The following is a 27,926-nucleotide window of genomic DNA, read 5'->3' on the forward strand; positions in this document are numbered from 1 at the left end:
TCGGGTTAAGGGAGAGAGAGAGAGGGGGCTTTAGAGACTGTGTTCACTACAGAGGCATCACCATGGCACCGCTCGGACTAAAAGCCATTGTGGGAGAAAGTAAGAATATTTATTTGTATTTAACGGTCAACCACCATTGTGTAGGCTATTTTATTTTTGACAGTAGGCTATTCTACAAGTAATTTAGGCTATTTTAATTTGTTTGAATTAATATTATATTTATATATCTATTTGTAAATAAAACATTATTTAAGTACATTCTTTTGCCAAAAACTACTCGAGAAGTAGACATATTGAAAGTAAAATCTAGTGCGTCCTGCATCCGATACGATTGCACAACGTGCGTAAAGGCGCTCAGTTCTCCTATCTTTCCTATTTCATCTGGTGGTCCCATTTTATATTTCTCTACTGGATAGCACACTAACTGAAAGTCAATTGAGACACCAATGCAAAGAATGTATCAAAAGTCAATTATGTCTTTGCAAGGATCCACACTGACCCACAGCTTATTTTATCCTATCTGCCAGCAGGTTGGTGGTCTTGGCTCTTCTGTTTACCTTCTGAGACACAATCGTTGTGGTTGTCTGGCTCAGACAGACAGGAGAAGTGTAATGGCTGCATCCCAAATGGCACCCTATTCCCTATATAGTGCACTTGACCAGAGTCCTATGTGCCCATATTGTCCCTGGTCAAAAGTAGTGTATTATACAGGGAATAGGGAACCATTTGAGAGGTAGACATTATCTTTCATTCCAAAGCTTCTTGTAAGTTTGTGTTGTTGCTGACTGACACGTTCAGGGGGCATTGGGGCAATTCCCCTAGCTAAACCAGTTGGTTAATTGGATAGTGAATTCATTCAATGATTGACGGACAGGTTGCCTCTATAACCCTCAACCCATGTTCAAAACATCATTGTTTGAAAATCAAAATCAAATCAAATTTTATTGGTCGCATACACACATTTAGAATATGTTATTGCGGGCGTGTAGCGAAATGTTTGTATGCCTAGCTCCAATGAAGCATATGCCTATTTCAGTTTTTTGGTAAGCTTTTGGTTTGTAGGATATATTGTCATGGGCGTTCTTACGTCATATCCTGTAGGACAGAAAGACCCCAGAAATAGCAGCCCAGTTCTGTGGCGTAAGAGGATTGAAAGAGATTAAGCCTTGTGATTGCTGTGTCCCTCTCACTGACTCACTCCACTAGATAGATAGGACAGCTTTTTAATTATATGTTTGAAGCTCATACCAACGGATGGCCGAGCACGTCCCCATCCACATCGGTGGCTGTAATGGAGAGGGTCGAGAGCTTCAAGTTCCTCAGTGTCCCCATCACTAAGGAATTAACATGGTCCACACACGCTAACACAGTCGTGAAGAAGGCACAACACCGGCTCTTCCCACTCAGGAGCCTGAAAAGATATGGCATGGGCCCTCAGGTCCTCAAAAAGTTCTACAGCTGCACCATTGAGAGCATCTTGACTGGCTGCATCACCGCTTGGTATGGCAATTGCTTGGCATCTGACCGCAAGGTGTTACGGAGGGTAGTGCGTACGACCCAGTACATCACTGGGGCCAAGCTTCCTGCCATCCAGGACCTACAGTACCAGTCAGAAGTTTTACAACCTATTCATTCAAGATTCTTTCTTTATTTTTACTATTTTCTACATTGTAAAATAATAGTGAAGACATCAAAACTATGAAATAACACATGGAATCATGTAGTAACCAAAAAAGTGTTAAACAAATCAAAATACTTTTTATATTTTATATTCTTCAAAGTAGCCACCCTATGCCTTGATAACAGCTTTGCACACTCTTGGCATTCTCTCAACCAGCTTCAACTGGAATGCTTTCCAACAGTGTTGAAGGAGTTACCACATATGCTGAGCACCTGTTGGCTGCTTTTCCTTCACTCTGTGGACTAACTCATGCAAAACCATCTCAATTGGGTTGAAGTTGGGTGATTGTGGAGGCCAGGTCATCTGATGCAGCACTCCATCACTCTCCTTCTTGGTCAAATAGCCCTTACACAGCCTGGAAGTGTGTTGGGTTATTGTCCTGTTGAAAAACAAATGATAGTCCTACTAAGCGCAAACCAGATGGGATGGCGTATCGCTGCAGAATACTGTGGTAGTCATACTGGTTAAGTGTGCCTTGAATTCTAAATAATTCACTGACAGTGTTACCAGCAAAGCACCCACACACCATCACACCTTCTCCTCCATGCTTCACGGTGGGAACCACACATGCGGAGATCATCCGTTCACCTACTCTGCGTCTCACAAATACATGGCGGTTGGATCCAAAAATCTCACATTTGGACTCATCGGACCAAAGGACAGATTTCCATCGGTCTAATGTCAATTGCTTGTGTTTCTTGGCCCAAGCATGTCTCTTTTTCTTATTGGTGTCCTTTTAGTAGTGGTTTCTTTGCAGCAATTCGACCATGAAGGCCTGATTCCCGTGGTCTCCTCTGAACAGTTGATGTTGAGATGTGTCTGTTACTTGAACTCTGTGAAGCAATTATTTGGGATGAAATTTCTGAGGCTGGTAACTCGAGTGAACTTATCCTCTCTGCAGCAGAGGTAACTCTGGGTTTTCCTGTGTCACTCCTCATGAGAGCCAGATTCATCATAGCGCTTGATGTTTTTTGTGACTGTACTTGAAGAACTTTCAAAGTTCTTTACATTTTCCGGATTGATTGAGCTTCATGTCTTAAAGTAATGATGGACTGTCATTTCTTTTTGCTTATTTGAGCTGTTCTTGCCATAATATGGACTTGGTCTTTTACCAAATAGGGCTGTCCTCTGTATACCAGCCCTACCTTGTCACAGCAGAGCTGATTGGCTCGAACACATTAAGAAGGAAAGAAATTAAACAAATTAACTTTTAACAAGGCACACCTGTTAATTGAAATGCATTCCAGGTGACTACCTCATGAAGCTGGTTGAGAGAATGCAAGAGTGTGCAAAGCTGTCATCAAGGCAAAGGGTGGCTACTTTTAACAATCTCAAATATATATATTTTTTTGGTTACTACCTGATTCCATATGTGTTATTTCATAGTTTTGATGTCTTCACTATTATTCTACAATTTAGAAAATAGTAAAAAAAAAAAAAAAAAAAATAAAAACACTAGAATGAGTATGTGTGTCCAAACTTTTGACTGGTTCTGTATATTCTAGGCGGTGTCAGAGGAAGGCCCAAAAAATTGTCAGTCTCCAGTCCCCCAAGTTATAGACTGTTCTCTCCGCTACCACACCAATAGGCTCATTAACAGCTTCTACCCCCAAGCCATATGACTGCTAAACAATGAATCAAATGGCCACCAGGACTATTTACATTAGTAAATTGACTCAGTACCGGTACCCCCTGTATTTAGCCTCATTATTGTTATGGCATTTTCTTGTGTTACTTATTGATTGTATGTTATTTTTTTTACTTTAGTTTATTTAGTAAATATTTTCTTAACTCTATTTCTTGAACTGCATTGTTGGTTAAGGGCTTGTAAGTAAGCATTTCACGGTAAGGTCTACACCTGTTGAATTCGGTGTATGTGACAAATACAATTTTATTAGAACATACATCAGGATCATCTGGCCCTCTCTTCTCTGGCTGGAAAAGATTGTTATGTAAGGTGTTCAGGAAATTAAGGACATGGGCAGTGTTGTATGGTCCAAGGGTGGCATGGCGGTGGAGGACCCCATTGTGGCATATGATGACATTTCCTCCGCGCTGGCCAGGTACATCAATGATGGCGCGTTTACCAATGATGTTCCTTCCTCTCCTCCTCAACTTAATTAAATTGAATCCAGCCTCATCTATGAATATGATTTCCTGGGGGACGGGACTTGCATCCAACTCCATGATTCTCTGAAATTACAGTAAATAATGTAATTGATGTATAGTGAAGTTCACTGGCAAGATCAATGAGTCTCTAATATTTCAACAGTGTAATAATAATAATACACTACTTTACTTGCACATATTCATACCATTTACCCTTCACTCTGGGAATTCCTTTCAAATGGGAATCTGTAGATTTGCTTCATCCAGAGATGGTGTTTCTTAAGAATGCAGACTATGGTTGATAAGCTCACTCTGATGTTATGGAAGATGGCAGGGTTTTCAAAAATCTGTTGTTAGATATCCCACAGTCTTATGGCATTATTTTCAACTACCATTTGCACAATGGAAGCCTTGGTCTGTAAATAGACATGTTCCATGTGGTGGTCGTCTTTCAGTTCTACAAAAACAAAATAGCATACAGTACAGTAAACACTACAGTTATACAGTATACAAGATAAACATGTTACAAAGTAGTATAGCTCCCAATTTCATATACTGTATACAGTAATACATGAAACTTTTGCTTTGTTTCCCCTTACAGTATATATTTTTAATTTATGGTCTTTACTGTGCTTTTGTTGTACCGCTGACAAGTAGTAAAATTAGTAGAAAGGTCCAATGTCTGCAGTACATACCTATTCTAATTTTGTAATGTAGGATGATGGATGCTACGGTGAAGCGGCTCAGATTGGGCTGCACTCTCTGCCCAGCCTCTCTCAAGGTCAAACCATGGTGGACCACATGGTCCACCACAGCCGCCCGAATTTCATCAGAGATTACTCTCCTTGTTCTTGGTTTTCCTCCACCTCCACCTCTACCTCTATCCCCACCTCCACCTCTACCTCTATCCCCACCTCTACCTCTATCCCCACCTCCACCTCTACCTCTATCCCCACCTCTACCTCTATCCCCACCTCCACCTCTACCTCTATCCCCACCTCTACCTCTATCCCCACCTCTACCTCTATCCCCACCTCCACCTCTACCTCTATCCCCACCTCTACCTCTATCCCCACCTCTACCTCTATCCCCACCTCTACCTCTATCCCCACCTCCACCTCTATCCCCACCTCCACCTCTATCCCCACCTCCACCTCTACCTCTATCCCCACCTCTATCCCCACCTCCACCTCTACCTCTATCCCCACCTCCACCTCTACCTCTATCCCCACCTCCACCTCTACCTCTATCCCCACCTCTACCTCTATCCCCACCTCTACCTCTACCTCTATCCCCACCTCTACCTCTATCCCCACCTCCACCTCTATCCCCACCTCCACCTCTATCCCCACCTCCACCTCTATCCCCACCTCTACCTCTATCCCCACCTCCACCTCTACCTCTATCCCCACCTCTACCTCTATCCCCACCTCTACCTCTATCCCCACCTCCACCTCTACCTCTATCCCCACCTCCACCTCTATCCCCACCTCTACCTCTATCCCCACCTCCACCTCTATCCCCACCTCCACCTCTATCCCCACCTCCACCTCTACCTCTATCCCCACCTCCACCTCCACCTCTATCCCCACCTCCACCTCCACCTCTATCCCCACCTCTACCTCTACCTCTATCCCCACCTCTACCTCTATCCCCACCTCCACCTCTATCCCCACCTCCACCTCTATCCCCACCTCCACCTCTATCCCCACCTCTACCTCTACCTCTATCCCCACCTCCACCTCTACCTCTATCCCCACCTCCACCTCTACCTCTATCCCCACCTCCACCTCCACCTCTATCCCCACCTCCACCTCCACCTCTATCCCCACCTCCACCTCCACCTCTATCCCCACCTCCACCTCTACCTCTATCCCCACCTCCACCTCTATCCCCACCTCCACCTATATCCCCACCTCCACCTCTACCTCTATCCCCACCTCCACCTCTACCTCTATCCCCACCTCTACCTCTATCCCCACCTCCACCTCTACCTCTATCCCCACCTCTACCTCTATCCCCACCTCTACCTCTATCCCCACCTCCACCTCTATCCCCACCTCCACCTCTATCCCCACCTCTACCTCTACCTCTATCCCCACCTCTACCTCTATCCCCACCTCTACCTCTATCCCCACCTCCACCTCTACTTCTATCCCCACCTCTACCTCTATCCCCACCTCCACCTCTATCCCCACCTCCACCTCTACCTCTATCCCCACCTCTACCTCTATCCCCACCTCCACCTCTATCCCCACCTCCATCTCTATCCCCACCTCCACCTCTATCCCCACCTCCACCTCTACCTCTATTCCCACCTCCACCTCCACCTCTCTCTGACAAGTTTGTTTCCATTGTTTTCCAAACACAAGAGTACTCATCTGTGGCCTTTTTTATCCGTACCAAAGGTCTGGTTGCAAAGTGAACATTTACGCAGTTAGTGTTTGCACATGTGAAACGTGAAAGTGATCAATTGGTAATTGAGCTTAGGTTGTTTAACAGTGTTTTCATTTGCACACAAGATATTTTTGTTGTGAAAGTTGTGCCAAAGGTAGAGAATTGTGTTTTGTCAAATGTTTGTTATAGAATTGCAATCTGAGGGTAAAGCAAAAAATGTGCCAGCAGTATTGCATATTTGGTGTACAGTTCTGCTAAATTAGTTACAGGTTTGGGTTATTGTGTCTCATGGGTCAGTTTTAGTATGTAAACAAGTGGGAAATCTGTAAAAGCAAGTCTAAGAAGCGGTAGATCTGTTCTGTGTGTGCTAATTCTATGCTTCCCGTTCTTAAGTCTCGGTTTTGCGTCTTGTACTTTCAGATTTGTACACCAGCTTCAAACAGCTGAAAATACATTTTTGGTTATGTAAAATATATTTCATAGCGGTTTTGATGGTACAATGATTCTCTACACCACGCATGCTTGTTTTGTTACAAACTGAAATTAGGTGAACTATTCGAATTTTAACAACCTAGAAATGATGCAGTGATTTTTGCATTAGTGCAGCTTTAATATCTTATAGTCTGAGAACATGGCAACCATGTTCTGTGTATTGTTGGTGGAATATTATCCCAACCCTCAGACAACTGGACACAAATATTCTTGAAACGTTCCCATGAAACGCATGTAAAACATTAACCCTCAGAATATTATTGCAATGTTCCAATGAAACATGTCTAGATCATTAATACTGAATATTCTGAGAACATGGTAACCATATTCGGGGTAAGTTCTGTTTGACATTTAGGGAATGGTCTCTTGGAAACAGTCCTTGCACATCACTGGAACATTCCTATGAAAACATTAGATAATGAGGGAAGGGAACGTTCTCTAAGGTTGCGGGAGCGTTTGCTGTTAGCTGGGAGATATGTGTTCCAAATGGCACCCTATTCCCTAGGTCCCGGTCAAGAGTAGCACAGTTTAAAGGTAATAGGGTTCCATTTGGGATGTAACAACGGTCTTCCAGATGGTTCCAAGGGGTGCAATTCCAAAACTCCTCACAGATTGAATTCAAGTGTTACACTGTATGACATGTCTACTTCATACCCCTCCGAGGAGTCCATTAAATGCCAACTATGACTGTGCCTTCACCGCTAACACCGTCTGTCACCCCCACCCCCCGAAACTAAGAATTCACTAGAAAAAAAATATCTGACATGCATTTTTTAATCTGAAACATTATGCTTAGATGGCCAGGCTTTGCTAATGTTGTTCCAATAGTTGAGTCAGTAAGACCTCGCAAGACTTTACTGTACAAAAAAAAATTGAAATTAAATGTATGGAATGTATGCATTCACTACTGTAAGTCGCTCTGGATAAGAGCGTCTGCTAAATGACTAAAATGTAAATGTATATGACAAGGGGAAATAGCCTACAATGCTTTTTATCACCTAAAAAGTTTACTGTGCAAACTGAAGTGGGCTAATCAATGATTTATCCCTTTACAGAGATTATGAATGACGTCATCAAGAAGGTACACAAGAAAGGAGAATGGAAGGTATGGGCAGCTTTTACAGTGCCTTCAGAAAGTATACTGGACAAAAATATAAACGCAACATGCAACAATTTCAAAGATTTTACTGAGTTACAGTTAATATAAGGAAATCAGTCAATTGAAATAAGTAAATTACGCCCTAATCTATGGGTTTCACATGACTGGGCAAGGGTGGCTCCATGGGTGGGGGCCTGGCTCCCAAGCGGGTGGGCCTATGCCCTCCCAGGCCCACCCATGGATCCTCTGGGAAGCCAGGCCCAGCCAATCAGAATGTGGTTTTCCCACAAAAGGGATTTATTACAGAGAGAAATACACCTCAGCACCCCTTCAGATGATCCCGCAGGTGAAGAAGCCAGATGTGGAGGTCCTGGGCTAGCATGGTTAAACGTGGTCTGCGGTTGTGAGCCGGTTGGATGTATGTATTATGGCGATCCATAATAAATACAAATACTGCAAATTCTCTAAAATGATGTTGGAGGCAGCTTACGGTAGAGAAAATAACATTCAATTCTCTGGCAACAGCTCTGGTGGACATTCCTGCAGTCAGGATGCCAATTGCACGCTCCCTCAACTTGAGACATCTGTGGTATTATGTTGTGTGACAAAGCGGCACATTTTAGAGTGGCCTTTTATTGTCCCCAGCACAAGGTGCACCTGTGTAATGTTCATGCTGTTTAATCAGCTTCTTGATATGCCACACCTGTTAGGTGTATGGATTATCTTGGTAAAGGAGAAATGCTTATTAACAGGGATGTAAACAAATTTGTGCTCAACTTTTTAAATAAGTAAGCTTTTTGTGGGTATGGACAATTTCTGGGATCTTTCATTTCAGCTCATGATACATGGGGCCAACACTACATGTTGCGTTTATATTTTTGTTCAGTATATATTAATACTTTCTGATGGCACTGCATATCAATGGTTATAAATGACTGCGTCTTGGTTATGAATGACTGCGTCTTGGTTATGAATGACTGCGTCTTGGTTATGAATGACTGCGTCTTGGTTATGAATGACTCTCTGATAGTACATGATAGCGCTGGGCTGCGCCCAAATGGCACCCTATTCCCTATATATCGTACTGCTTTTGACTAGAGCCCTTGACGCACTGTGACCTCTGACCTGTGTCATCCCTGCCCTAGGTGCTGGTCGTAGACAAGCTGAGCATGAGGATGATGTCATCCTGCTGTAAGATGACAGATATCATGTCAGAGGGCATCACCAGTGAGTACCACTCTGTCAATGTCCCACATATACACACTTCCTGTTCAGCATCACTTAAAGGTGATACACCATGTTCGATTTTTTTTGCATTGTTATTTCAGAAAATGTCAATTATATATCTGCAGTAATAATGTAATGATAGCTTTTCACAGTGTTACTTACCCGCCAGAGATTGGCTGTGATATTATCTTATTGATTTCTCCCACCGGAAAGTTGCTTTGAATTTGTGGCTGTCTTATCTAGTGGCCAATGTCCTTTCCTGGTTGCAAAAATGATTTACTGTTCGCTCAATTTCAGTTTGTGAGAAAACAAGCACTGAATAGTGTAGGGAATCATTGTACCATCGAAATTGCTGTGAAATTAACCAAAAAAATTTTTTTACAGCTGTTTGAGGCTGGTGGACCAAAACAGAAAGTAAAAGGCTCAAGTGCGAGTCTCTGCTATGTTACGGAGAAATTGGATGTGGGGGATACATTTTTAGGTGTAGCACCTTCAATTGACTAACTGAATGACTGTGCTTTTCTGTCCTCTCTTGTCCAGTTGTTGAAGACATCGGCAAGAAACGGGAGCCTCTCCCTAGCATGGAGGCCATCTACTTAATAACTCCCAATGATGAGGTATGGGAGCCATTTGGTAGATGCTTTCATCCAAAGCATGTTACTGTCATACATTCATACATTAACATATGGGTGGCTCCAGTGGGATATGAAACCCACAGCTCTGGAGTTGGAAGCACAATGCTCTACCATCTAAGCCACACAGGACCACAGATGTTTTGCTTTCTTTGGTAAGATTCTAATGATGTTGCCAACCGTTCCTTCTCCCCAGACTGTGGAGGCACTCATAGATGACTTCAGAGACCCTCGGTCGCCCAGATACAGAGGAGCTCACGTCTACTTCACTGACAGTGAGTAATATTAGAAGAGACACGGGACGACGACGTACCATCGCCTGCTGCATATGTCAATTAGAGTATGGAGCAGTCTGACCGCCTGCTGGAGTACTGGGAACGGACTAGCAGATGAAATGGCAGTCAACTCCTCTTTGACACCATACCAACACTCAACCTTCCACAGTAGAGTATATTGATTTCTATTCTATTTCCTTTTTTCTTTCATCTTTTAATTTATATTTTTTGTCACTCCTCCCTTCCTCACAGCGATCCCGGATTCATTGTTTAATTTGTTGACCAAATCCCGCGCGTCCAAAGCCATGAAGACCTTGACTGAGATCCACATCGCCTTTCTGCCCTATGAGTCTCAGGTCAGAACTTGTCTGCCCTTCTGTCTGTCTGTCTGGAGAGGGGGAGAGAGAGAGAGAGAGAGAGAGAGAGAGAGAGAGAGAGAGAGAGAGAGAGAGAGAGAGACGGAGGGGAGAAAGCACAATTGGAGAGTGGGAGAGGGGGAGGAATAAGCTAAGAGAAGGGGAGGAGTAGAGCAGGGATTGCTGAATGAGCTGGGGTTGTCTCCTCTCCTCTCTCTCCTGATGGAATGTTCCAGAGCAGAGCAGAGTGGCTAGAAGGGAGGCCTCCCTCCCTTCTGGCCCGGCTCTAATCCCTCACCTCATTGGCTGATGTAGAAACGTACTGGCCAGTAGCCAATGGGGGTGGAGGAGGGTTGTGTGACAAGGGGTAGTTGTTTGCACACCAAAGGGGCGATCAACAGATGGGCTCAACCATGTGGAGGTGTCAGTGACAGTGGTGGTGGTGCGTGGGGAAAGAGAGAGCTGCCTGACATTATGGGGCAAGTAGAGGAAATGGGAAAGGATGGAGGAGCAGAAATAGGAAGTTTCAGATTGGAAATAAACTGTCATTTATGTCATAATGGTGCATTTGGGAAATCCCTCCTACGAAAATAATGAAAGATGTCGCATCTGCTCCTACAGCACTGTACTGTGTTGTCAGTCATTTGGGCAGCACTCAGCGTAATGAAAGAGGATTATATTACACCCCCCCCCACACACATACTGTTTGACATGAAAACCCTGTGTTTGATGTATTTGATACCATTCCACTGATTCCGCTCCAGTCATTTCCACAAGCCCGTTCTTTCCATTTAAGGTGCCACCAACCTCCTGTGGTATGTATGTCTATTCCCTCTTATATCTGTCTTATGTCTGTGTGTCTAGGTGTTTTCCCTGGACAAGACAGATGCCTTCCAGGACTTCTACAGCCCCTACAAGGCTGATATTAAGCACAACATGTTGGAGCGTTGTGCTGAGCAGATCGCCACTCTCTGCAATACCCTGAAGGAATACCCTGGCATCAGATACAGAGGGTGAGAAAGAGGGTGAGAGAGAGGGTGAGAGAGAGGGTGAGAGAGAGAGGGTGAGAGAGAGGGTGAGAGAGAGGGTGAGAGAGAGAGGGTGAGAGAGAGGGTGAGAGAGAGGGTGAGAGAGAGAGAGAACTATCAGTCACTAGGCTTTCTATTGCGCTGATACACAGCGTTTAACTCCTATCGTGTCTAACACCTGTATAGACTGATGTCTGTTGGAAAGCTAAGTGCCTGTCTGTTGCCTACTTGACTCAGGGAGTACAAAGACTGTACCACTCTGGCTCAGCTCCTGCAGGACAAGCTGGACGGCTACAAGGCAGACAACCCCACCATGGGAGAGGTGAGGCAAGAGAGGAGAGCAGACAACCAGGGTAGGAGTCAGTTCCATTTCAATTCCAGTCAATTCAGATTCAGAAACACAATTCCACATTTTCCTCATTGAAAAACATTGGAGAGAAATAGTCTTGTAATTTCAGTGTACTCCCTGAATTGACTGGAATTGAAATGGAATTGACCTCAACCCTAAAAGCAACCAACCAACCATAATGATTTCACTGGGACAGGGCCTTACAAAACACACTGAGCCAGTGAATGGTAAAAGCAGAAGGTTGTGTTAGCGATCCCCTGCTGGGTGTCAACTAACGGTGGCCATTCAACATATAGAAATGACGTCTGATGTTCAGGTCAGAGGCGATAGGATAGCCACCAGCTGGTTTTAGCCTTTCGCCGGCATGGTGTGTTTTGTCCTTTAGGTTACATTGAAACACGCCATTACGTAACACCAATGTAGCACGCACAGGCAAAATAATGGAATAGTAGAATCTACAGTTGTTGGAACATTTTGGAGGTTATGTATGAAACTAGTAGTAGTGTAGTTAAATCATAATGTAAACACACATACACTGGCACATGGAACAGTGGTACGGTTCACTTGGTAGAACATGGCGTTTGCAACGTCAGGGTTGTGGGTTCGATTCCTGGGGCCGTAAGATGGGTACACGCATGACTGTAAGTCGCTTTGGATCAAAGCATCTGCTAAATGGCATATATTATATTATAGAAACATATTCTTATAAATCTCTTTGTCCAGCCTTTTGTCTTTGTCAGTTTAAACAGTGCCTTGCGAAAGTATTCAGCCCCCTTGAACTTTTCGACCTTTTGCCACATTTCAGGCTTCAAACATAAAGATATAAAACTGTAATTTTTTGTGAAGAATCAACAACAAGTGGGACACAATCATGAAGTGGAACGAAATTTATTGGATATTTCAAACTTTTTTAACAAATAAAAAACTGAAAAATTGCCCGTGCATAATTATTCAGCCCCCTTAAGTTAATACTTTGTAGCGTCACCTTTTGCTGCGATTACAGCTGTAAGTCGCTTGTGGTATGTCTCTATCAGTTTTGCACATCGAGAGACTGAAATTTTTGCCCATTCCTCCTTGCAAAACAGCTCGAGCTCAGTGAGGTTGGATGGAGAGCGTTTGTGAACAGCAGTTTTCAGTTCTTTCCACAGATTCTCGATTGGATTCAGGTCTGGACTTTGACTTGGCCATTCTAACACCTGGATATGTTTATTTGTGAACCATTCCATTGTAGATTTTGCTTTATGTTTTGGATCATTGTCTTGTTGGAAGACAAATCTCCGTCCCAGTCTCAGGTCTTTTGCAGACTCCATCAGGTTTTCTTCCAGAATGGTCCTGTATTTGGCTCCATCCATCTTCCCATCAATTTTAACCATCTTCCCTGCCCCTGCTGAAGAAAAGTAGGCCCAAACCATGATGCTGCCACCACCATGTTTGACAGTGGGGATGGTGTGTTCAGGGTGATGAGCTGTGTTGCTTTTACGCCAAACATAACGTTTTGCATTGTTGCCAAAAAGTTCGATTTTGGTTTCATCTGACCAGAGCACCTTCTTCCACATGTTTGGTGTGTCTCCCAGGTGGCTAGTGGCAAACTTTAAACAACACTTTTTATGGATATCTTTAAGAAATGGCTTTCTTCTTGCCACTCTTCCATAAAGACCAGATTTGTGCAGTATACGACTGATTGTTGTCCTATGGACAGAGTCTCCCACCTCAGCTGTAGATCTCTGCAGTTCATCCAGAGTGATCATGGGCCTCTTGGCTGCATCTCTGATCAGTCTTCTCCTTGTATGAGCTGAAAGTTTAGAGGGACGGCCGGGTCTTCGTAGATTTGCAGTGGTCTGATACTCCTTCCATTTCAATATTATCTCTTGCACAGTGCTCCTTGGGATGTTTAAAGCTTGGGAAATCTTTTTGTATCCAAATCCGGCTTTAAACTTCTCCACAACAGTATCTCGGACCTGCCTGGTGTGTTCCTTGTTCTTCATGATGCTCTCTGCGCTTTAAACGGACCTCTGAGACTATCACAGAGCAGGTGCATTTATACGGAGACTTGATTACACACAGGTGGATTCTATTTATCATCATTAGTCATTTAGGTCAACATTGGATCATTCAGAGATCCTCACTGAACTTCTGGAGAGAGTTTGCTGCACTGAAAGTAAAGGGGCTGAATAATTTTGCACGCCCAATTTTTCAGTTTTTTATTTGTTAAAAAAGTTTGAAATATCCAATAAATTTCGTTCCACTTCATGATTGTGTCCCACTTGTTGTTGATTCTTCACAGTTTTATATCTTTATGTTTTAAGCCTGAAATGTGGCAAAAGGTCGAAAAGTTCAAGGGGGCCGAATACTTTCGCAAGGCACTGTATCACCCCTCTCTCTCCGCCCTGCTTAGGGTCCGGACAAGTCTCGCTCCCAGCTCTTGATTCTGGACCGAGGCTTTGACCCGGTCTCTCCCATCCTCCACGAGCTCACCCTCCAAGCCATGGCCTATGACCTGCTGGGCATCGAGAACGACGTCTACAAGTAACACACACGCACACACATACAGGCACAGCCTAGCAAGGGGTTCATGGCACCACAAAATGAAATAGAACATATAGGATCTCTATCTCTAAGTGAACAATAGGATCAATATGGACAATAGGATCTCTATCTCTATGTGAACAATAGGATCAATATGGACAATAGGATCTCTGTGAACAATAAGATCTCTATCTCTATGTGAACAATAGGATCTATATGGAACAATAGGATCTCTATCTCTATGTGAACAATAGGATCAATATGGACAATAGGATCTCTGTGAACAATAGGATCTCTATCTCTAAGTGAACAATAGGATCAATATGGACAATAGGATCTCTATCTCTATGTGAACAATAGGATCTATATGGAACAATAGGATCTCTATCTCTATGTGAACAATAGGATCAATATGGACAATAGGATCTCTGTGAACAATAGGATCTCCATCTCTATGTGAACAATAGGATCTCTATCTCTATGTGAACAATAGGATCTCCATCTCTATGTGAACAATAGGATCTCTATCTTTATGTGAACAATAGGATCTCTATCTCTATGTGAACAATAAGATCTATATGGAACAATAGGATCTCTATCTCTATGTGAACAATAAGATCTATATGGAACAATAGGATATATATCCATATGTGAACAATTGGATCTAAATGTGAACAATAGGGTCTCTATGTGAACAATAGGATCTCTATACATACATTGTGTGAATTAAAGGATATCTATCCCTAAATGAAATAAATTATATCTATGCCTGGCAGCATATCTTTAGGTCCATCTCTTATTTTGTTAGGAAGTCATCCTATACTGTAGTTTCTTGTTTGGTTTGAATTCTAAATCAACATTTGAGCATATCTGTTTGCTGTTATGGACTGCTCTCATCACTCTCTCTCTCATCTCTCTCTCTCTCACCTCTCTCTCTCTTTCTTATCTCTCTCTCTCCCCTCTCTCTCTCTCTTTCTCTCATGTCTCTCTCTCGAACCTCTCTCATTCTCATCTCTCTCTCACCTCTCTTTCTCATTTCTCTCTCTCTCATCTCTCGCTTTCTCATCTCCCTTTCGCTCACCTTTCTCTTACCTCTCTCTCACATCTCTCTCTCATCTCTCTTTCCCTTTCTCTCATGTCTCTCTCTCGAACCTCTCTCATTCTCATCTCTCTCTCTCTCACCTCTCTTTCTCATTTCTCTCTCTCTCATCTCTCGCTTTCTCATCTCCCTTTCCCTCACCTTTCTCTTACCTCTCTCTCACATCTCTCTCTCATCTCTCTTTCCCTCACCTTTCTGTGTGTGTGTGTGTGTGTGTGTGTGTGTGTGTGTCAGGTATGACACCAGCGGGATGGGGGAGGTCAAGGAGAAGGCGGTGTTGCTGGATGAGGATGATGATCTGTGGATGAGTCTCAGACACAAGCACATTGCAGAAGTCACCACGTGAGTCTCTAACAAATACAAATAAGATGCTCCCTTGGTACACATACATACATACATACATACATACATACATACATACATACATACATACATACATACATACATACATACATACATACATACATACATACATACATACATACATACATACATACATACATACATAACGAGAAAGCACACACACAGACACAAGCGTGCATCAGTCTTTAATTAATCTATCGCTCTCACGATCTCTTTCTCGCCCACTCCCTCTCTTTCTCACATACATTCAAACAGGGCTGTGACCCGTTCTCTGAAAGAATTCTCATCCACCAAAAAGATGAACACAGGAGAGAAGGTACTGTACTCTAATTTCAGTCTATTAGTCCTACAGTACTGCATTATTGACCTGAGATGAGTCCTTTACCCTCTGTATTGTATTGGCTGTTGTGTGTGTCTAACAGCGATATGCTGTTCTGGGTTTGTTTCAGACCACAATGAAAGACTTGGCTCAGATGCTGAAGAAGATGCCCCAGTATCAGAAAGAGCTGAGCAAGGTAAGCGTGTCTTAAGAGTGTGCCGATGCATGTCCTGTCACAGAATACATTGTAGACAACAAAAAAAGAAAGAAAAAACTGCACATCTATCATCTATGTTCGGTTAGAGACCTTTTTCTATCACCAAATACACCCACCATGCTAAGTCTGACAACTGTTCCCCCAGGCAGCTATGACGTATATCAGCTGTTCCCTCAGGCAGCTATGACGTATATCAACTGTTCCCCCAGGCAGCTATGACGTATATCAACTGTTCCCCCAGGCAGCTATGACGTATATCAACTGTTCCCCCAGGCAGCTATGACGTATATCAACTGTTCCCTCTCCAGGCAGCTAAGACGTATATCAACTGTTCCCTCAGGCAGCTATGACGTATATCAACTGTTCCCCCAGGCAGCTATGACGTATATCAACTGTTCCCCCAGGCAGCTATGACGTATATCAATTGTTCCCCCAGGCAGCTATGACGTATATCAACTGTTCCCTCCCCAGGCAGCTATGACGTATATCAACTGTTCCCTCAGGCAGCTATGAAGTATATCAACTGTTCCCTCAGGCAGCTATGACGTATATCAACTGTTCCCTCCACAGGCAGCTATGACGTATATAAACTGTTCCCCCAGGCAGCTATGACGTATATCAACTGTTCCCCCAGGCAGCTATGACGTATATCAACTGTTCCCTCAGGCAGCTGTGACGTATATCAACTGTTCCCCCAGGCAGCTATGACGTATATCAGCTGTTCCCTCAGGCAGCTGTGACGTATATCAGCTGTTCCCCCAGGCAGCTATGACGTATATCAACTGTTCCCTCCCTCAGGCAGCTATGACGTATATCAGCTGTTCCCCCAGGCAGCTATGACGTAGATCAGCTGTTCCCCCAGGCAGCTATGACGTATATCAGCTGTTCCCTCAGGCAGCTGTGACGTATATCAGCTGTTCCCCCAGGCAGCTATGACGTATATCAGCTGTTCCCTCAGGCAGCTATGACGTATATCAGCTGTTCCACCAGGCAGCTATGACGTAGATCAGCTGTTCCCCCAGGCAGCTATGACGTATATCAGCTGTTCCCCCAGGCAGCTATGACGTATATCAACTGTTCCCTCAGGCAGCTATGACGTATATCAACTGTTCCCTCCCCCAGGCAGCTATGACGTATATCAGCTGTTCCCTCAGGCAGCTATGACGTATATCAGCTGTTCCACCAGGCAGCTATGACGTAGATCAGCTGTTCCCCCAGGCAGCTATGACGTATATCAGCTGTTCCCCCAGGCAGCTATGACGTATATCATCTGTTCCCCCAGGCAGCTATGACGTATATCAACTGTTCCCTCCGGCAGCTGTGACGTATATCAGCTGTTCCCCAGGCAGCTATGACGTATATCAGCTGTTCCCTCAGGCAGCTGTGACGTATATCAGCTGTTCCCCCAGGCAGCTATGACGTATATCAACTGTTCCCTCCCTCAGGCAGCTATGACGTATATCAGCTGTTCCCCCAGGCAGCTATGACGTATATCAGCTGTTCCCCCAGGCAGCTATGACGTATATCAACTGTTCCCTCAGGCAGCTGTGACGTATATCAACTGTTCCCTCAGGCAGCTGTGACGTATATCAACTGTTCCCCCAGGCAGCTATGACGTATATCAGCTGTTCCCTCAGGCAGCTGTGACGTATATCAGCTGTTCCCCAGGCAGCTATGACGTATATCAGCTGTTCCCTCAGGCAGCTGTGACGTATATCAGCTGTTCCCCCAGGCAGCTATGACGTATATCAACTGTTCCCTCCCTCAGGCAGCTATGACGTATATCAGCTGTTCCCCCAGGCAGCTATGACGTATATCAGCTGTTCCCCCAGGCAGCTATGACGTATATCAACTGTTCCCTCAGGCAGCTGTGACGTATATCAACTGTTCCCTCAGGCAGCTGTGACGTATATCAACTGTTCCCCCAGGCAGCTATGACGTATATCAGCTGTTCCCTCAGGCAGCTGTGACGTATATCAGCTGTTCCCCAGGCAGCTATGACGTATATCAACTGTTCCCTCCCTCAGGCAGCTATGACGTATATCAGCTGTTCCCCCAGGCAGCTATGACGTATATCAGCTGTTCCCTCAGGCAGCTGTGACGTATATCACCTGTTCCCCAGGCAGCTATGACGTATATCAACTGTTCCCTCCCTCAGGCAGCTATGACGTATATCAGCTGTTCCCCCAGGCAGCTATGACGTATATCAGCTGTTCCCTCAGGCAGCTATGACGTATATCAACTGTTCCCTCAGGTAGCTATGACGTATATCAGCTGTTCCCCCAGTTAGCTATGACGTATATCAACTGTTCCCTCAGGCAGCTATGACGTATATCAGCTGTTCCCCCAGGCAGCTATGACGTATATCAACTGTTTCCTCCCCCAGGCAGCAATGACGTATATCAACTGTTCCCTCCCCCAGGCAGCAATGACGTATATCAGCTGTTCCTCCAGGCAGCTATGACGTATATCAGCTGTTCCCCCGGGCAGCTATGACGTATATCAGCTGTTCCCCAGGCAGCTATGACGTATGTCAGCTGTTCCTCCAGGCAGCTATGACGTATATCAGCTGTTCCCCCAGGCAGCTATGACGTATATCAGCTGTTCCCTCCCTCAGGCAGCTATGACGTATATCAGCTGTTCTGCCAGGCAGCTATGACGTATATCAGCTGTACCCCAGGCAGCTATGACGTATATCAGCTGTACCCCAGGCAGCTATGACGTATATCAGGCTGTTCCCCAGGCAACTATGACGTATATCATGTTGAAGACCTTTGTTTTAAGAACTTAGATCCCACACATTCATAGTCCCCTAAGGCACAGGTGTCAAACTCATTCCACGGAGGGCCGAGCGGTTGCAGGTTTTTGCTCCTCCCTTGTACTTGATTGATGAGTTAAGGTCACTGATTAGTAAGGAACTCCCCTCACCTGGTTGTCTCTGTCTTAATTGAAAGGGAAAACCCAAAAACCAGCAGACACTAGGCCCTTCATGGAATGAGTTGACACCCCTGAAGTCTACGGGATTCTGAGGCTTCAGCAATGATACTATACACAATGAAACTGTACAATACACACTGATACTATACAATACACACTGATACTATACAATACACACTGATACTATACAATACACACTGATACTATACAATACACACTGATACTATACAATACACACTGATACAATACAATACACACTGATACTATACAATACACACTGATAAAATACACACTGATACTATACTATACACACTGATACTATACAATACACACGGATACTATACAATACACACTGATACTATACACAATGATACTATACGCACTGACAATACACAATGATACTATACACAATGATACTATACGCACTGATGCAATACACAATGATACTATACTATACACAATGATACTACACACACTGATACTATACTATACACACTGATACTATACACACTGATATTATATGCACTGATACTATATATGCTTATAGTCTGCATCCCAAATGGCTATGTATTTATTCTCTATAATAGTACACATTTTTGGCCCTGGTCAAGACTAGCGCACTATATAAGGAATAGGGTGCCATTTGGGATGTTGACATACCGTAGTATGCACACTTAACCGACTACAGTCTTCTGACTTTACCACTGACCACCTGCGTGTGTACACTTCTCCCTGTGTTTCAGTACTCCACCCACCTCCACCTGGCTGAGGACTGTATGAACCGCTATCAGGGCACCGTGGACAAGCTGTGTCGTGTGGAGCAGGTAACACAATGTACCTGTGTTCTATGTTCAGTACCCTCCTCCTCGGTTCAAAGACTGAGACACTTGAAAATGAAGGCCAGAGAATTTACAGGTGCTGATTGCTGAGACTAATTGGCACAGAGTGGACTTGTACAACTTGATGATATTTGTAGGAGCTCCAGTGAATTGGAGTACACTTGTTTTAAATGGGTACTCCGGGTATACACTGAGTGCACAAAATATTAAGAATGCCTGCTCTTTCATTTTACATTTACGTTTTAGTAGATGCTCTTATCCAGAGCGACTTACAGTAGAGTGCATACATTTTTATTACTGGTCCCCCGTGGGAATCGAACCCACAACCCTGGCGTTGCAAGGGCCATGCTCTACCAACTGAGCTACAGTGGGACGTACACTGAACAGGTGAATCCAGGTGAAAGCTATGACCCCTTGTTGATGTCACTCATCAAATCCACTTCAATCAGTGTAGATGAAGGGGAGGAGACAGGTTAAAGAAGGATTATTAAGCCTTGAGACAATTGAGACATGGATTGTGTATGTGTGCCATTCAGAGAGTGAATGGGCAAGACAAAAGGTTTAAGTGCTTTTGAACGGCTTATGGTAGTAAGTGCCAGGCGAACCGTTTTGTGTCAAGAACTGCAACCCTGCTGGGTTTTGCACACTCAACAGTTTCCTGTGTGTATCAAGAATGGTCCACCACCCAAAGGACATCCAGCCAACTTGACACAACTGTGGGAAGCGTTGGAGTCAACATGGGCCAGCATCCCTGTGGAACGCTTTCGACACCTTGTAGTCCATGCCCCGACTGTTCTAATGGCCAATGTGGGGGTGAAACCCAATATTAGGAAGTTGTTCTTAATATTTTGTCCACTCAGTGTATATCTAACCATCTAATCCATATCTAACCATCACTACCATATCTAACCATCTGCGCTACTTGGGGCTCTCGTGATTGGGAGTCCGAAAGGGCGGCGCACAATTGGCCCAGCATCGTCTGGGTTAGGGATTGGCCGGTGTAGGCAGTCATTGTAAATAACAATGTTATTAACTGACTTACCTAGTTAAATAAAAATGTAAAATAAAATGAAACCCTGTGTCCCTCCCCCTGTCTTTGCCCCTTGCCCTACCCCAGGACCTAGCGATGGGTACGGACGCAGAGGGGGAGAAGATCAAGGACCCCATGAGGGCCATCGTGCCCGTCCTGCTGGACAAAGATGTCACCGTCTTCGACAAGATTCGCATCATCCTCCTCTATATCTTCATGAAGAACGGTGAGAGATAAATCCCTTTTCTGTGTGTCTGTAGTTTACTATGTACAATACTATGTACTAATGCAGGGTTTCCCAAACTAAGTTTTGGTTTTTGCCCTAGCACTACACAGCTGATTCAAATAATCAGCTAATCATCAAGCTTTGATTTGGGTATGTGCATGTTTCTGCGTGTGTGTGCAGGTGTTTCGGAGGAGAACCTGTGTAAGCTCCTCCAGCATGCTAACATCCCTCCCGAGGACAGTGACATCATCTCCAACATGTCCCATATGGGCATGCCCATCATCTCAGAGGTTAGCTCCTATAGGAACATAGTAACACCAGGACCTGTATTCATTAGGCACCGAGCTGAAGAAAACTGACTGAACAGGGAGGTACTACAAACTAATTTGTCCAATAAGAAACAGTTGTTTTTATTTTCTGTTGCAAAACGTTTTGCTACAGTATGCCCTAATGAATATGAACCATTGTGGAACCATCTCACACAATTGAGTAGAAACACTTTAACATGTGGATTGGGGATCCACCTTTGAATAGTGGCATAAATAAGATATACTCGGTGGTTATATGCTGTCTGTGTCCAACTGAAGAGTATTTGAGTGCATCAGTCATCTACTCTAAGCACTTTGAGAGTCCTTATGTAATGAACAGCATTCCTAATAAAATAATAATAATGATTAATTTTCTAGGGGAATCCAACCCGCAAGGTGAAGAAGACTGACCGGAAGGAGAGAGTGAGTGAGCAGACCTACCAGCTGTCCCGATGGACCCCTCTTATCAAGGACATCATGGAGGCATGTCCAGTCTGCTATCATAAACTGTTATATATTGGATTTGATTAGAAAGTAGGGTCTATCCTACAGTAGTTTAGTGTGGGTTGATACTAAGTTAAGACTGACAGGAAAAGAGTGGTCTCTAGCTTTTAGGGTTGATCCAGGGTGTGGACATGAAGTTAGGTTTAGGGTTGAGCCAAGGTGTGGACATGAAGCTAGGTTAAGGGTTGAGCTAGGGTGTGGACATTAAGCTAGGGTTAGGGTTGAGCCAGGGTGTGGACATGAAGCTAGGGTTAGGGTGTGGACATGAAGCTAGGGTTAGGGTTGAACCAGGGTATAGACATGAAGCTAGGGTTAGGGTTGAACCAGGGTATAGACATGAAGCTAGGGTTAGGGTTGAACCAGGGTATAGACATGAAGCTAGGGTTAGGGTTGAACCAGGGTGTGGACATGAAGCTATGGTTAGGGTTGAGCTAGGGTGTGGACATGGGGTTAGGGTTGAGCCAGGGTGTGGACATGAAGCTATGGTTAGGGTTGAGCTAGGGTGTGAACATGGGGTTAGGGTTGAGCCAGGGTGTGGACATGGGGTTAGGGTTGAGCTAGGGTGTGGACATTAAGCTAAGGTTAGGGTTGAGCCAGGGTGTGGACATGAAGCTAGGGTTAGGGTTGAGCCAGGGTGTGGACATGAAGCTAGGGTTAGGGTTGAGCCAGGGTGTGGACATGAAGCTAGGGTGTGGACATGAAGCTAGGGTGTGGACATGAAGCTAGGGTTAGGGTTGAACCAGGGTGTGGACATGAAGCTAGGGTTAGGGTTGAGCCAGGGTGTGGACATGAAGCTAGGGTTAGGGTTAAGCCAGGGTGTGGACATTAAGCTAGGGTGTGGACTTGGGGTTAGGGTTGCGCTAGGGTGTGGACATGGGGTTAGGGTTGCGCTAGGGTGTGGACATTAAGCTAGGGTTAGTTCACTGACCCTGTTTTGTTTCTCCTCAGGATGGGTCAGGGTTAGTTCACTGACCCTGTTTTGTTTCTCCTCAGGATGCCATTGAGGACAAACTGGATCTAAAGCAGTACCCATACATCTCCCAACGAACTGCCTCCACCCACTCCAGCGCTCCATCAAGGTATGCAAATAAACTATATGAATTGAACATCCCCTCTGTTGTCTGTCACTTCTGAGTTTCCAATGACTTACTGTAATTATTAATTTTAGCTTCTAGTGGAGGTAGGAACGGCCTCAATAATTCCGAAAACTTTGGTTTGAGTGTCGGGTAGACTTTAATTGGACAGTTCATCTGTTCTACACTACAAAATATCAGTAACATGTCAACTGCATGTCTGTTGACTTTCAACAAGAAAGTGGCTGTAGTCAAGAAATTGACAGACACTATGAAAGCTCCATCCAAGTTTATTCACCCATTGGGTCAATACAGCTGCATAAGACAAAAGACATATTCACACGAGCACTGATATTTAACCCTTTCTCTTATGCTGAGTCTCCTCCTACACATCTGAGCAGCCAATGCATCTCTGTTGCTAGACAGAACCTTAGTGATATCTGTTCTTCCTCACTTCATCTGACCTGACCTCTGCCCTAAAGTGCTCACTCCTCCCCAACTCACAGCTGTCATGTTGACTCACACCAGACTGTGTCCTTTTTCCTCCCATAGGATCCCTGATGGCTAACAATAACATATCTGAACAGAATGTAAATGTTATACATTCTCCTCTCTCCCTCAGCGACATTAATAAGTATATTTCATATTTTCAAAACCCAACACCATATAAAGTGTTACTTGAATGTTCTGCCCTCTCATTACAGTGCCCGGTATGGAAACTGGCACAAGAACAAGGGCCCCACAGAGATGAAGACTGGTCCTCGGGTCATCGTCTTCATCATCGGAGGCATGACCTTTAGCGAGATGCGCTGCGTCTACGAAGTCACACAGGCCAATGGCAAATGGGAGGCCATCATTGGTGAGTTGGCAGCACGGGTGGGGTGAAATGTCATGGTCATAACTGTACGTCCGACGTAGAATGCATTTGTTGCCGGACTTGAGAATTATACTCGTTGCACCACGTAGACCTTTTATGTACATTCTACCTGGATATACATTGTACTCCTAGTAGGGAGCAGGCATAGGGTGTACAATCAGAACTATATTGCAGGGAAAAGGGAGATATCTTCTCCATCTAAATATCCTGAATCATCCTGCCATGGCGATACCTAGGAAATCATTAGAATATACTGTTGAAATCCTATAGTTCTATTCCACTGTGGCTGACTCAGCTGCTGCTGGATGGAATCTGCTTTGTATGCTCAGATCAGATGGTGTTTCTGAGAAAGCATCAGAGACAGGAAATATGTGCCGTTGTGACAACAGGGAATGGATACCATGCAAGGTCAAGCACAGGACACAGTCGACTCTGTGTTGGTACTCCCTGTATATAGCCATGTTATTACCTGGTACCCCTGCACATCGTCTCGGTATTGGTACCCCCTGTATATAGCCATGTTATTTTTGCTCGTTATTGGACCACCATTTTTGTCATTAACATTTATCTTTCAGGGGAACCCAAGACCTCACCCAGAAAACAGACTTATTGAGATGCAATGTGAAATGAGCATGCAGCATTTGTCCCACTCCCTCCATAGGCTCCACCCACATGCTCACTCCCACCAAATACCTGAAGGAGTTGCAGCACCCTGACTTCCTGGACCCCAACGCTGCCCCTGAGGAACCAGAGCCGGCCCCCGCAGAATGAGAACACACACTGAAAAGTAAAGATGGTCGTTGTGATGTGAAGCCCCTCTCTCAGCCTCCTCTCACCATGTACCCTCCACTGGTCCAGGACTCTTAGTCCCCTGTGTTGCATCCCAAATGGAACCCTATTCCTTCTACAGTGAACTACTTTTGACCAGGACCCATAGGGATCCATCCTCCATCCTGTTGTTTCATGGTTCAGTCACTTGGACCCATGGAGATCCACACTGTGACTCCCCTGTTTGTGATCCATCCTGTTGTTCCATGGTTCAGTCGGTTGTTTCATGTTCCCACCTTGTGTGCACTCTCTGTATCTGTCCTTGGTATGCTACATGTAGACCACAGGAGGCTGCTGAGGGGAGGACGGCTCATAATAATGGCCGGAATGGAGCTAATGGAATGCCATCAAACACCTGGAAACAATGTGTTTGATGAATTTGATACTATTCCGCTCCAGCCGTTACCACGTGCCCGTCCTCCCCAATTAAGGTACCACCAACCTCCTGTGATGTAGACAGTTGTCAAAAGCTCCCCTTTTCTGTGGAGAATTAAGTCTTTGAGAAAAAAATATCTCTGTCCGTCCATTCAATATCAAGCTGTCTGTTGAAGCACTTCTTGTATGATTGTTTCTCAAAACAACAGTTTGACAGAGGGGTTGATATTGAATGGATGGATAAATATTTATTTTTCCTCAGACACTATATGCCAATGAAACATTTCTTCACAGATGTTATTTTTACAGGGCCTTTTTGCACCTCCATCGTTTTTATGTCTGCTGTATGACATGGTTTAGAGGAGCAGCAGGTATGGTGGAGTTCTGCTGTGCATATCACGGTGACTGATGCACAAATGTTATATTTCCGTGAATATGATACTATTTCCAGGACTAAAAGCTGAACCCATGTCTTTATATGGGATTTCTGCTGTCTGTGTATTTCTGTCTATCATTCTCATTTGGAACTGAAGGCCTACTGTACTTTAATTTAGCAGATGAATCAAGTCTTCAATGATATGTTAATTCTTTGACATGTTCCAAGTTATTCAACTACTCTAATTCTCTGTCTCTCTCTGCAGGATCAACCAATATCTTCACCCCTACAAGCCGCCTTCAAACTCTCAAAGACCTGGATAAACAAGCTGAGGTTTAAGCAGAACCCCCTGGCTGTAGCAGTCCCTCTCTTAACTAGCTGTCCCTCTCTTAACTAGCTGTCCCTCTCTTAACTAGCTGTCCCTCTCTTAACTAGCTGTCCTTCTCTTAACTAGCTGTCCTTCTCTTAACTAGCTGTCCTTCTCTTAACTAGCTGTCCCTCTCTTAACTAGCTGTCCCTCTCTTAACTAGCTGTCCTTCTCTTAACTAGCTGTCCCTCTCTTAACTAGCTGTCCCTCTCTTAACTAGCTGTCCTTCTCTTAACTAGCTGTCCTTCTCTTAACTAGCTGTCCCTCTCTTAACTAGCTGTCCTTCTCTTAACTACCTGTCCCTCTCTTAACTAGCTATCCTTCTCTTAACTAACTGTCCCTCTCTTAACTAGCTGTCCCTCTCTTAACTAGCTGTCCCTCTCTTAACTAGCTGTCCCTCTCTTAACTAGCTCCCCTAACCTCTAAACTCCCTCAGCCGGCATATTCTACTCAGGACCGTCCATACCAAACCCCTTCTACTCTACACATCAGACAATAAAGAAAATGGCTCTATCTATTTCAAATATATCAAAGTCATGTATTCAGATATAATTTTTTAATAGCATGAAATAAGATAATTTAAAGCCATACCACCAAAAAACACCATGTTTTACCTACTGTACATAAACCCTGATGACTGTATACTAATAATATAATATCATTTCAATTTGTTTGTTTGTCAGATTGAAGGGAAGAGTAGAGATTGAGTCTGTGATGGATGACTGTTGATACTATATGAGCAGTGGATGTAAACTGCCGTCTCAGGATGCCATTGTTGCACTTTCTTAAAAAGGAAGCCAATCATAGACGAGATTAGATAAGTGTGGGTGGAATTTTAGGAATTATTCAGGCTGGTGATTGGTGTAGAGTGTTCGCCATCTTCCAGGTATTCAGGAATACAAAGGGACCAACTGGGATGATGGTGGAATGGGATCTATAACGTTCCCTTTAATACCCCCTCAAAAATATGTGTAAGATTCCTGTTTCCAACAGAACGTTCAATACATTTCATAAAAGTATTCATATAACATTTATTTGAAAAAACAACTACTGGTAGCTGAATATTGGAATGAACTTGGAAAAACACTTGGAATGTATTTGAATACTGAAATAACTGACTCAAATACACTCCCAAGCATTTAACCAAGGTATTTGAAAAGCCAGGTCTGTTTTTAGTGGTTTAGCATGTAGCTTTTATCTCATTGCTTGTAAACGTTTCAGGGACAATGAGCAAAAATACCAATATTTTTGAAACTCACAATTGTATAATTTGGACATCACCATCTTCATCCCCAACATCATCACCATCTTCCTCATAATGCAATCAGTAGTTTGTAGAATATATGCCATACTGTATCAATGTTTCTATTCCTGGTGATTATTCTGACTTTGAAAATGCCAATGTGAAGCCACTCTGTACTAGTGCTCATGTAGCTAGCAGTACAGTTACAGTAGTTGGGCTGTAGCTAGCAGTGCAGTTACAGTAGTTGGGCTGTAGCTAGCAGTACAGTTACAGTAGTTGGGCTGTAGCTAGCAGTGCAGTTACAGTAGTTGGGCTGTAGCTAGCAGTGCAGTTACAGTAGTTGGGCTGTAGCTAGCAGTACAGTTACAGTAGTTGGGCTGTAGCTAGCAGTACAGTTACAGTAGTTGGGCTGTAGCTAGCTGTGCAGTTACAGTAGTTGGGCTGTGATGATCAACCATTGGAAAGTTATTCCTCTTCATTTAGACTCTGTTCAGGAATAGTATGTAATTGATTTGATTTGCTATTTCGTCTTCCTGTTGAAGCTATAGTCTCATTTTTGTCCCACTTTCCAGTGCAGCGTTGACACTGTCAAGATGCAAACTCATTTGTTGGCGTTGTTGTTACAGTTGTTGTTGATTTGTTTACTCTATAGTAGGGTTATCTATTATACCTCAAGATAGATTAATACCAGTGTATTTGATCAGAATTCTATGCTTGTAAGTAATTTATCACAAACAATACACGTTCATGTACGAAAGCTCTAATAAAGTTGCT

General features: G+C 44.0%; 1 protein-coding gene across 1 annotated transcript; it reads left to right on the forward strand.

The window, feature by feature from the left end:
• LOC106580629 (syntaxin-binding protein 1) lies at positions 1-27,926 on the forward strand. The gene is made up of 20 exons (XM_014161889.3): positions 1-99; positions 7,735-7,784; positions 8,924-9,005; positions 9,546-9,622; positions 9,834-9,912; positions 10,165-10,268; positions 11,133-11,281; positions 11,534-11,618; positions 14,041-14,171; positions 15,505-15,612; positions 15,889-15,949; positions 16,083-16,148; positions 19,850-19,930; positions 21,063-21,201; positions 21,382-21,491; positions 21,888-21,992; positions 23,007-23,092; positions 23,791-23,945; positions 24,625-24,750; positions 25,808-27,926. The coding sequence occupies exons 1-19, from the start codon at positions 63-65 to the stop codon at positions 24,732-24,734; spliced, it is 1,815 nt and encodes a 604-aa protein (XP_014017364.1). The 5' UTR covers positions 1-62; the 3' UTR covers positions 24,735-24,750; positions 25,808-27,926.

Source organism: Salmo salar, chromosome 20 (genome assembly GCF_965601325.2).
Source record: "Salmo salar chromosome 20, fSalSal1, whole genome shotgun sequence".
Taxonomy (NCBI): domain Eukaryota; kingdom Metazoa; phylum Chordata; class Actinopteri; order Salmoniformes; family Salmonidae; genus Salmo; species Salmo salar.

Excerpts from the sequence above, each read along its gene's own strand:
- LOC106580629 (XM_014161889.3), top strand. The coding sequence starts at position 63 with ATGGCACCGCTCGGACTAAAAGCCATTGTGGGAGAAA. Across the intron at positions 9,006-9,545 it reads CATGTCAGAGGGCATCACCA|TTGTTGAAGACATCGGCAAG; the intron begins GTGAGTACCACT and ends TCTCTTGTCCAG. Across the intron at positions 15,613-15,888 it reads CACATTGCAGAAGTCACCAC|GGCTGTGACCCGTTCTCTGA; the intron begins GTGAGTCTCTAA and ends ACATTCAAACAG.